This window comes from Erigeron canadensis, chromosome 4, assembly GCF_010389155.1.
Source record: "Erigeron canadensis isolate Cc75 chromosome 4, C_canadensis_v1, whole genome shotgun sequence".
NCBI classification, from domain to species: Eukaryota; Viridiplantae; Streptophyta; class Magnoliopsida; order Asterales; family Asteraceae; genus Erigeron; species Erigeron canadensis.
The window spans coordinates 19264276-19276467 of record NC_057764.1 but is presented as its reverse complement, the minus strand read 5'-3'; the positions used below and the strand labels follow the sequence as shown (position 1 = coordinate 19276467).

At 35.2% G+C, this 12192-nt stretch overlaps 1 protein-coding gene and 1 long non-coding RNA gene across 3 annotated transcripts; one reads left to right on the top strand and one right to left on the bottom strand.

The window, feature by feature from the left end:
* Positions 1-4109: 4109 nt before the first annotated feature.
* LOC122597096 (protein spotted leaf 11-like) lies at positions 4110-4935 on the top strand. Its single transcript, XM_043769729.1, has 2 exons — positions 4110-4298; positions 4429-4935. Exons 1-2 carry the CDS (start codon positions 4110-4112, stop codon positions 4933-4935), a joined length of 696 nt encoding a protein of 231 aa, XP_043625664.1.
* Positions 4936-7121: 2186 nt separating this feature from the next.
* LOC122596391 lies at positions 7122-11112 on the bottom strand. Of its 2 annotated transcripts, XR_006323317.1 has the most exons (5): positions 10833-11112; positions 10435-10498; positions 9342-9498; positions 8112-8437; positions 7122-8015 (listed from the first exon to the last, which is right to left on the bottom strand). It is a non-coding gene; the product is annotated as an uncharacterized LOC122596391 (long non-coding RNA). The 2 variants fall into 2 exon arrangements; XR_006323316.1 differs by lacking the exons at positions 10435-10498; positions 10833-11112 and having other exon boundaries at positions 9342-10293.
* Between the last annotated feature and the right edge of the window lie 1080 nt (positions 11113-12192).

Here is a 12192-nt window from a genome sequence, read left to right as displayed (position 1 = left end):
ACCATTACCCGTCGCCGCCACCGCATTGCGTAGGTACCCTTCTCGTATTACAATACATGTAGAGTTAAAGTCGTATCAGCAAAATTTAGTTTGCAAATCCAATACAATTTATTCGAGGGAACTAAATGCTATTAAGAGTATAATAGCTAACCCTTTGCCAATATATACGAACGAGATGGGTACCCGCGCAATGCGACAGTGATGGCGGCAACGGGTGGTGATGGTGGCGGTTGTGGTAACGATGTGGTTTAATATAAAAATAATTGATGTAAATAATAGTGTATTTATTTTATGGTTAAGGGATGTATTTTTTATAAATAATTTTATTAAAAGTCTTTTAGATATATTAGGTGAAAAATTTATACTAATGAATAAAAGAGATAGATAATTTGGATAAGGGAAATGATTAATCCTCCTAACTAAATTTGGAAAATAATTTAAGGATATATTTGGTAGATTTAGGTATTTTAATCAGGGATATATTTTAGTGTGTGAGTTAGGAATGTGTTGAAAATTAAAGATATTTTAGGTATTTTAAAGGTAAAGAGTTAAAAAGAGGGGAGGGTTGTTTGTTTTATAATAGAGTATAAATAGATATGAATATGAATGGTGTGTGAATGAAAAAAAAAAACCAAACTTTCGGAATTCGCCTACAAAATTTTTATCAATCACGGACTCCAATATAGTCCAATACAAAGTGAATACATATCACTTCTCCATACATGTTTATTTATCTCCTTAGTATACGAGTATATAAATTGATTTTACTTGTACGTACTGAACTATACAGATTCGCTTATAAAAACTGCGAGACTTTTGTATCAAAATTCGATTCAGGGTTTGGAAGTATAGCTACCGTGAATTTTGAGGTATGAATTCCCTCTTGAAGCATTAAATTGTTATACCCCCTAATATTAATTAAGGTAAAGATCGAGCAAGTCTTTTTTCGATCATTAGGTATACAGCGCGCGAGTCTTCTTAATTAGCTTATATTGTTTAAAAGCTGTTTTGGATAAGATAACTTCGCGAAGACAATTTTTAACCTCAAATAAGCTAAAAAGCCATGTTAAATCATGCAACAACTTTTTCTTTTTTTATTTTTTCTAATCGCACGTCCGCACACGTTCATGTGAGACCCTTTTTTGAGCAAGAAAGCTATAAGTTATGTACAAACTAGCTGAATTAATCGGTTAACATCCTTGTCTTGGGAAGTAAGTGTTCCATCTATCACACCCCGTTGTAGTGGAAATAAAGGGTTAACAAACTAATTGCTTATTAACCATAGGCTAATAGAAATTACATTCATTTAATACCAAATACAAGTCTAATACAAGTACAATCGTTCAAATGTGGACTCTAGAATACGGATACAAGTCATCCAATGTTTGGACCACTTAATATAAGATAAATATTTGGACCGTCTAGTATAATTAAAACTAAGAACATAATAGTCCTCCAATGTCTGACGTTAATTATACGTCCAAAGTAAAAAGAATGGCCCTATAATGCCAAGACGATCCAAGACCTAAAAGTTGGTTACCTGAAAAGCATGAAATTTGAGAGGATCAACTATCGAAATAGTTGGTGAGTTTACAGTGTGTTTGACCAAAGTTTAGTCATCATTGAGAATACACAATGACATGTAGTTATTTAAGACAAGACAGCCGGGAGCAAAATCCGACAATATATAATGACAGTCCAGACCTAAGTCCGACAATATGACCAATATGCCTCGCACAGGATTTCCCGTCTAAAGTAGGGTGCGGACCAGAACCATGACAGTCAGGAGCAAAATCTGACAAGACAACCATTAGGATCTCATAATGGTAATAACTACATAAGGGGAACATTTTATTCTGTCAAACACATAAACATTTAATCAGCCGACAACATGGCAAGTCTAAGTCACATAGAACAAAATTTCATAAGACATGTATACACATTTTCAGACAACCGTCAACATGGCAAACATAAGGCAAATGATTTAAGTAGCCAAATGGCATAGACAAAGACAAATCATTTATAAAGTAGTCGTGTATACAGTAGTACATGCTTTTCAGGCCCAAAGTAAAAAAGAAAAAGGGCGCCATAAACTCACCTTAGCGATCAAAGAGCTAAAATGGATGAGCAAACTTGACAATGATCAATCTAGTCTCCACGTATATCCAAACCTAAGGTAACAGTACAAATGACAAGGATCAAATCTCACGACTTCAAATATCCTACATACAACTACTTAGCTATCGACCTTAGAATGCCACGACTAAGAGTGTGATTTAAACGTCCATTTTACTTGACTTTAGTTTTTAGCGTTGTTGAAATTTTCATTATAAGGTAGCCTAAAGTACTAATCCATATAAACAAAGTTCAAGTGTACAAGTTAACGTCTTTTGAAAATATCAAACAGCCCCTGATCTCGCGGCGCGAGACACGACCTGAACAAGTGAAAAAAACTAGTTTTCGACCATTTTCCGCAAACCAAATCGTTTTATAACCAAACTTTTTATTACAGCAACATGAGAAATATCTAAAGAACCTGAAAACTATCCATTTCATTAACCAAATATGATTTCCAACTCTTTTGATTTCAATTACTTCTAATAAAATTTCCATTTCACTAACCAAATTTATCTTCTAGAGTAACAGATTCAATCAAAAATATATGGAACTACATCAGCATTAAGTTTAAAAGAATCAAATGTTTTAAAGAAACAGTTTACTTACAATCTTGATGTTCTTGGAAAAATGATGTCTAGAAGAAATGAGGATAAAGATCACGATGATTTTCTTGAAATTCTTGCCAAATGGTTTTTATTATTTCAACAATTAAAGATGTTTTCCTTTAGATCCTCCTGCCAAATCCAAATGAGAAAAAGAAACTAGAGTGTGTTTTTGTGTGTATGTGTTTGTGTGTGGTCGATCAAAAGAGGAAAAAGGGCGGAGGTGTTTGGTGTTCTTTTTCTCACACAAACAAAGGGAGGGGGGGGGGTTTGTGTGTTGGCTTAGTGCCCTTATTTTTGACTTTTTGGTACCTTAATTTGGTAAAATGCTTATGATTAAATATCGTATAACTAAAAGGTTATTATTTAAAGTAAAGGTACTTTCTCTCGTGTTATTTAAATAAGACGGGTCAATAATATTCCGTCAAAGAAAACTTTAAAATATTAAGTCTAGACAGTCTATTTATTTTGTACGAGACATAACCTTTAAATATTCATTTAAAGTTATTTTAAGACTAGACATTCGACTAGATAGCTAATAGCCTACGTCATCAGGATACTTCTAATTGAACTAAGTCAAAAGTCCAAATGTCTAATAATTTCCACGTCTAATGACTGCCTAATTTAGACGAGATTATGATAATGACTGAGCTTAAACGAGATTAGGACTAACCCGACTTTAATTAATTATGAGTTGTCACACCATCCCACTCAGATGTAGAACCTAGAACAGATTTTGTGCCTAAGTATTGGTAAAACTGTCTACATCTCAAACTTCTCATACACTAATTGGTATTAAGACTCATAACCCGTGAAAAAAACGACATTGGGTATTACTTAAATCTATAGTAGGGTATTTACCAAGACCATGCATAAAGCATTTGTATTTATTTCAATAAGTTTGGAACTCTCTATCGTCATTAGTCTCGAACACTTTGTTATTCCTATTACTCCATATCACATAACAATATTGAGAACCACACAAAAGTCTTCCAAACCAGTTTTTTGTAATTTGAAAACGAGTTCTGCACCCTCGTGTATAATTATCTATTGAATAGAACTAGCATTATAAGGAACCGATCCACCAACCAAACACTTTGTTCTATAATCCCTTCGCGAACTTACAATTAAGAAATCGATGCTCGATGGACTTGATTTGGTTTAGGTTGTATTAGCTTTTATGGATGACTAAATTTATATATTTATAATTAATAGAATAAATCATCATTAAGGTTTTACCTCAAAATCTCGATTGTTCTGCTTTAAACGTGTGTATATGTATGTACAGTTTTAGCTTTGCGATTTTGTGTTTTGATTAATTAATTTATTTTCCTCCTGATCTTTAGGTTCTGTAACTTTTAATTAAAAAGTGGTTTTGGGATTGAGAAGATGTTAACAATATTTAAGCTCATCAAAGATTTCATGATTGGTTGTCGCGATGATGCAAATCAGCAGCAGCAGCTTAAGGGAATTGAAGATTTTATAGATTCGGATAATATATCTATAACACCCAATGAGTTTATTTGTCCAATATCTCTCCAGTTGATGAAACGTCCTGTTATTATTTCTTCGGGTCGGGTACTAATTTATATATATATATCTTTTAATTATTTTGGGACACAGGGAGTATTAGTTTTGCATCGGTTCAGTAATCCTGCTTTTAGTTTACCTCTGATTTCTAAAGATGTGTTTATGTTTGATTTTGTAGACGTATGACAAATCGTCTATTGAAACATGGATGCTAACTGGCAATACAACCTGTCCCGTGACAGGACAGATCTTGACGAACATGAGGATGATACCTAACTACGCCTTACAAAGCCTGATAACCGACTGGTGCCAGAAGAACAGAATACTCCCACCAGATGGTGACATAACTATTCCAAACCCTCCTTTAACCGATGTTGAATATGTTATGATCGACGCATACATTGACCAGCTAAATTCACACGATCCGATGGTTCAGCAAAAAGGCGCTGCTAACATTTCCTTATTTTCAAGACGAAATGAACAGGTTCGTGCAAAATTTTGTTGTGTAGGTCCAATCCCTTCCCTGACACGACTCATGAAATCAACAGATCCTGTCACACAAGATATTGTGATGAGTGCTATCTTGAACCTCTCTGTATGTAATTACATCAAGAAGCTTATCGTATCCACTGGTGCCACTAATGAGATAATTAATGTTATGCGGACTGGTTCCTTGGAGGCCTGAGAACTAGGGGCAGCTATTCTGTACAGCCTCGCTGCAAGTGATGAGGACATAAAGCGTAAGATTGGTTCTTGCGGAGGGATAGAGCCGCTTGTGGATATGTTAGGAAAAGGGACTGAAAGGGGTCAAAGGGATGCAACATGTGCTCTGTTTAATCTGTGTTCGGTATTATCTAACACAAAGAAGGCTGTCTATATCGGCGTCATAGCTAAGTTAATGATATATGTGAGAAATCCCCATAGTCCATTGATCCATGAGGCACTTAAGCTTTTAGATATGATTGTGAGCAGCAATAAAGATGCACAAAAGGCTTTATACGCAGAAGAGCCGCTGTCTCACCTTGTTACCATTATTCTGACCGGGTCTCTGATGAACCAAGAGAATGCAGTGTCGGTTTTGAGACAGCTTTGTTCACGATACAAAAAACTTCTGGAGGAGGCGGCTCGTAGTTTAGTTGATTATTATCTCATTGATTTGCTAGAACCTGGGTCCGAGTCAAGTCTCAAGTGCAGGCCCAAGCGTGTTCTTCAAATATAGAGTTCGTTTATGTTTAACTGGTTGAACTATCTGATGGATATTGCCCAATGGCATTTGAAATAAGTATTTGTATTATATCACTAGTTTGAGTTATGGACGTCTTGTGGTTTCGGTAATTGTTGATTAATTGTTAATCTGAAAATGTATAAATGGCTTTATTGATGTTGCTTCTTGATGTTCTTTGTGATGATGGTTACACTAATTGTGTACAACCTCTTGATTAATTTTAAATTTAGTATGTTAATCTTCTTCCATTCTAGTTTTTGTGCCCCGGTTGTCAAATGGGAAGAAATAGAGTGTTAAATAAGAACCGGAATAAGGCAGTCTTCACTTTGGACCGTGATAGCAGCTTTTCCATTTTTCGCTCTATAGTATCTGTATCATTTTTATGGTATGTAATAAGTTAAAGTTTTTTTGTCACCTTGTAATAAGGTAAGTTTGATTCTTCATATGAAACTATGGATGTAGAAAAGAAGTCTATACCTATAGGAGAAATACAAATTTAAAGAATTTGCGCACATTTACTTGAAGAGATTAGAATATCATAGTTCTCAGGCTTAGAGGAGAAAGGAAACATATCAAACATTATCCTACCAAATAATGTTTTGCCTGGAGTTCACAAAGAATTGTCGATTTTCTCCGGTTCGGTCAATTTTGATTCAAGACAGACAACATCCTCACTCATGAATCATGATCATAGGACGGTATTTTGGATGGTTATTCAAACATCTCTGAGCTATTCTAACTAACTCCTTCTCTGATGGAGTGTTGAGCTGATGTTGCTAATCCATAATTAAGACTTGTATCGAGTGATCTCTTGTGACACAATACTTCCAACAATACCACCCCAAAAGTACACACATCATATTTCATTGTTAACTTTCCAGTAGCAAAATACCATAAGTTGATGGCTGATTTGCTGGGCTTATTTTTGACAACCCAAACTCTGAAAATTTAGCCGCCCACCTTTCATTTAGTAACATTTTTGAGTTCTGGACATCATGATGTATAACCCAAACTCTACTCCGGTACCAGTATGGAGGTAGTCTAAGCCACAACTAACACCAATGCAGATCCGGAGTCGCTGAATCCATAAAAGAGACAGGTACCAAATTTATGCAAAATGATAATCCAATGTTCCGTTGCGCATATATTCATAGACAAGAACAAATTCTTTTTTGTAACCACATTAATTGACCAATCAAAGACACTAGATAAACATGGCGTAACATGGAAAGCATTTCAATTAACTTCAGCCCAGAACCTGGCATGCAGTAATTAACAACAAGCTTTTGATCCATTGTGAGCATTGTACTGAGGTGCAGTTGGAGGTCGAAGATTTGAATTCTGCCATTCAAGTGCTAGCTAGTAGTAATACTATTATTATTATTATTATTATTAGTCTTATTGGTTAGATCGATCGATCAGTACAAGCAATGACGACCTATAAATATAATAATGCTTGCTAATATTAAAGGATGATGTACATATATATATATAATGAAAATGTAACTTATAAGTTATAACTTGCTTCTTTTGTTAATTATTATATGTGTTATTATGGAAGGTTATATCATCGGATTTATCAAGAGACACTTATCACTATCATAGATTCAACAAATAAAGATTATAACAAAGTGAACATAGTTCTCTCGATCGATCAAAACAAGACAATTTTTCATTGAGAACTCAGTCAAACATTCACAAACTTCCCAATAAATTGCAACTTTGACAACCAAAATAGAGACCTTAGCATCAATAACTAACTAATTGAGCTTCACTAGTTGCTTCAATGGAGTCTCTTACTTCCCCATCATCATCCAACTCCCCCGCAACAGAAAACTTTCCTCGATCACCACTTGCTTCGGTCCAAATACCGCCTGAAAGATCTGAACCTCGTTATGGCATCTACGCTGTATTTTTGTACAAAGAACATTTTGATGACATGAATGTGTCATGTGTCATGGGGTGTTATGATCCATCAACAAACATATGGAGTCACGAGTGTCTCGTCCCAGGGATGGGCAAGAACCAAATTTTGAAAGGGTTTTCAATGGTGTCGGTTGGTACGTTGATTTATATAATTGGTGGTAGCGTATACGAAAAAAGGAAGGTTAATGGAGAGAGTGTTAAGCTTATGGACCATGGTGTTGGTGTACAATCACAAGTCTTACGTTATGATGTGATTACTAAAGAATGGTTCACTTGTGAACCACTTAACAGACCGAGATATGATTTCGCATGTTCGGTTTGTGACAATAAGATCTACGTAGCCGGCGGTTTGTCTACGTTGGAAGGTGTTATGGGCATGGCAAGTGCCGAGGTTTATGATGTTGTACTAAATAAGTGGACACATTTGCCACTTATGAGTACAGTTAGATATAAATGTGTAGGGGTGACTTATCAAGGGAAATTCCACGTCATTGGAGGATTCACCTACAGTGGAAACCAACTGCCCTTTATGGACCGTTGTTCGGCTGAGGTGTATGACGTGGAAAAAGGGAAGTGGGACCACGTCAGTGGAATGTGGAAGTTAGATATTCCCCCTAATCAAATTGTCGTCATAGATGACAGATTGATTAGTTCTGGGGATTGTCTTAACGTTTGGAAAGGACAAATAGAGACGTATGACCATGACTTACATTTATGGTTCCCTCTTGAAGGGTCGAAAAAGACCAATTTATCGCTGTTTACATGCCCGTCGTCAAATGGAAATGGGACTGAAGGAAGGAATTCAGAGTCACTCCGACGAATATGTCTGACCATGGCGCCGGTTGGTAAGTATTTGTATTTCTTGGCTGGTTATCGAATATCCGGGGATAACTCTTCATGCTGCACAATGTCAGTCGTTCACAGATTTGATACCACTGCGACGAACAACAATTGGGAGACATTTGAAGCGATGCAAGTCGAAGGGGAAAGAGAACTTTGTAGTCATTGTTGTGTTGTTCGACTTCCATAAGACGGTCTAAAAAGAAAGAAAAAAAAAACATATATATCAGCTTAGGATATAAAAAAATAAACAAAAATATAGAGAAAGAAAATGAATCATAAACGTATACGCCAAATATATGAGAGAGAGATATGTCATTAGCACTTCCTCTGAATATCATAAATTTTTTGTTAAAGTGTTTGGATTGGTTGCATTAGATTTGTATCTGCATTGAATTTGTTAATGCATGTCTTTGGAATTGTTGTAATAGCTTCGGAATGCCATAAGTATACATGGTTGGCCGGATTTGTACGTGTAGTTTTATACTTTACTTTCAAAATTAATTATCTCAAACTAGTTGATTCCCCCCGCGTGTTGCGGCGGGTACAACCTTTTCTACAATTAAAAATGTGATTTCCATGTACATGTATGCAATTAATCACGGATAAATTGACGTGTTTAATCAATAAGACCAGAAGAGTATTATCATAACATAAGTTTCTAAGTGTATTCTTATTAATCAATGATGCGACTACATGACTACGAAGAATGCTTGTAAGGCACTTGAATACACAAATACATCATGTTGTCCCACATAGAACCTGCAGCAACGACAGGAAGATTTGGATAGAGCCATCCCATATACCATACTAAACTAAAATTTTAAAACTCAATTTTAATATAATTTGGCAACAGCTCAGTAAAGTATGAAGCACCACATTAATAAAAGTTGAATAAATATTGGTTGTACTACAATCAGGAGGAAAACAATATATTAAAATGTGTGTTTCTTTATAAAACTTAAACCAAGTTGCCGGAAAATTTTACATTGGCAGGTTGATTTGGATGTAGTTAAAAATGGCTCAAGTTGGGCCTAGTCAAAGCTATGTAGGCAAAACTGATTTCTAGCTTCACAAAGACATGAGTGTTTTATAGATACCTTCAGGTATTAAGGGCTTGCTCCTGTGTGACATTTTCCATCCGTTTGGCTTCCTAGTCAATGAATGAGTTACTTGGCTGCTGAAAAAGTGTTCCACCTTTTATGCTATATGATGGATGCTAAACTGAAATGCACTTTAATTAGTTTCCAGCACGGCCTGTGGATTATATACACTTCCAAATGAGCTGTAACATCCAAAAGCACTAATCTTAACCATAATAATTACAAAGCAAATGATTTTGTGTTGTAATACAACTGATGAAGGTCAAGAAAGACAAAGTTTACATTGGTGTTAAAGGAAAAAATAGGACCTGTATCATTTTAAAAATATGCACAACTTAACTAATAGCAAAAAAATAAGTTAATTCCATCAACATATTTGTCATCGATGGGTTGGGCAAAGTGCCAAAGACATCAGGTCGAACCACCAAACGACCATCTACATAACAAAATGTACAGGATGTAATGCAGTTTCATACTTTCATACACACAAGGCAACTACATCGTGAGCTATAAATAGTTTCTGTTATGGTTTGAAAATTTGACCTGTTTATCTATTATTGGGTCATTTAAAGTCATGAATCTCTCAGTGGTGAAAGGGTAGCTTTAAGGAATTAGTTTAAAATGTAAATTCATTCATTAAAAAAAATGTCCTTTTTACTCAAACACTACTCACAGAAAAGTTAGATATTTAGGACATGAGATTTTCAGGTGAGCCTGAGCAGACCTACTTATTTCGAGTCACACATGAAATTAACAATTGACATTGCCCAACCAGCCAAATTTGTAACTGCTTCCAAAAACATGTACCATGTTAAATTTACTGACTGGTTAGGCTTCAAGGTGAAACCTAAGGCATCTAGCTTGTTATGCGTGGCAGATTGTAGTGAAGTTCTATCAACAACAACAACAACAACAGAACCCGATCCCTGCGTGGGGTATGGGGGAGGTAAGCTGTAAACAGTCTTACCTCTACACATATGTAGAGACTGCTTCCATAGGGACCTCCGGCCACAAAGATGTACAAGACGGAAAATAAGAATTGTTTAGAAAAACCATACCTGTCTGCCGAGAATCTGGCAAAAAGAAATACCTGTCTGCTGAGTCTGGCTACTTTGCGGATCGGAACAAGTATCAACCATGCGCTCTACCGAAATCTGATAATGAGAGAACCCCCACGTGTATGTTACCCCCAAGTATAGAAGTCAAGGCCACCATAACAGTAAAGATGGTCAATAGTTGAACACTCAAACATCTTTATAGGGGATAAATTCATCAAAAAGCATAAGTGCATCTTTACCGCTATCAAGATAACCCAACCTAAACCAACAAACAGCCCCTAACCCCAAACCATACAAAACAAAATCTTCTGAATAAAAACATATATAGAATACCTATCTTGTAAACATAATTAATGCATTAATTAAAAAACTCAACCTAAAGTTCAAGTGATTTGTGGTGGATACAACCAATTAAAGGAAAAAACCGCACCTTATATCAATCGGAGCATCTCAAGAGTGGTTCAGGATATCCAGAAGAAAGCTCCGAACCGTCCAATTGAAACAGTATAAATAAAAAACCCAAAATAACGAAACGATAATTTTCGCACTATAGCATCCAAGGATTCCAACGGTTCGAGAGGAGTCGAATTGTTATATTAATTTGGAGGGATTGAGAAATTTGGGGAAATGGTGGGGTCAGCCGTTAGCGTGAAGGGAAATTTAATTTTAAATGGGGAATTTGTTTAGATGATGGTAGCAATAAAAAATTGATTTTTTGCCACAGTGACTTCGTTATCTATACTACATATTAAAGATTATAAACCCTTGTAAAACTTACAGGGGGAAAGTCTAATATACCCCTACGTTACTATTAGAAGTCTGACCCCCACATTACTACCTTCTAAAAGTTCCATGTCCATACACGTAGTCAAACACACGTCCATCACAATTGTTCCTTTTGGTAAGTATTAAATCTCATAATTCACGTCCACCACGATTGTTCCTTTTGTTTGCATTAAAAACAAATCCTATCATAAAAAAAAAAAACCAATCAAATCAATTATTGGAGATAGAAGATCCTTACCAACTTTCAGTTTTCAAGTGCTTACATCGACTAATTCCCTCCACATCAACCGACTTTATAGAGGCTATGATTTAGAAATTAGAATCTTCATTATATAAAGAAACAATATTTTCATCAATAACAAATCATACTATCAAAATGTTAGCTAGAAATTATGTTTCTAAATCATTTTTTTTCCCGCCAAACATGTTCTGCCAATTTTTTTATAAAAAAAAGGCAATTTCCATGATAACAAATTTAACATATCTAATTAACGGTGAAATTAATATATTTTCGTTTTTATATGGTTTTTTATACTTTAAGCTCTAAAGTTCTATATATTATATAGCATGAGTTGATGCAATGTGAAAACTAGAGGTCATGTGTTTATGTCACTGGATTCTATCTCATGAGTTGATGAAATGATTTATTTTGTTTGCATTAAAAACAAATCCTATCATAAAAAAAAACCAATCAAATCAATTCTTGGAGACAGAAGATCTTTACCAACTCTCAGTTTTCAAATGCTTACATCGACTAATTCTCTCCACATCGCCTAATTCCCTCCATATCTTTTTTACAGCTAACAAATTAAGTTTTAATTGCTTGAATCATTTCCTATTATTGCAAGTTCATACACTAATGCATACACAACTATATAAACACTTGAAAACACATTGACGTAAAAGCAAACACAATTGCAAGTTCAAACTCAAATCATCAAAAAAAACATCAACGTAACAATGGGTTCATCATCAAACCATATCAACACTAATGTCATCGAAGC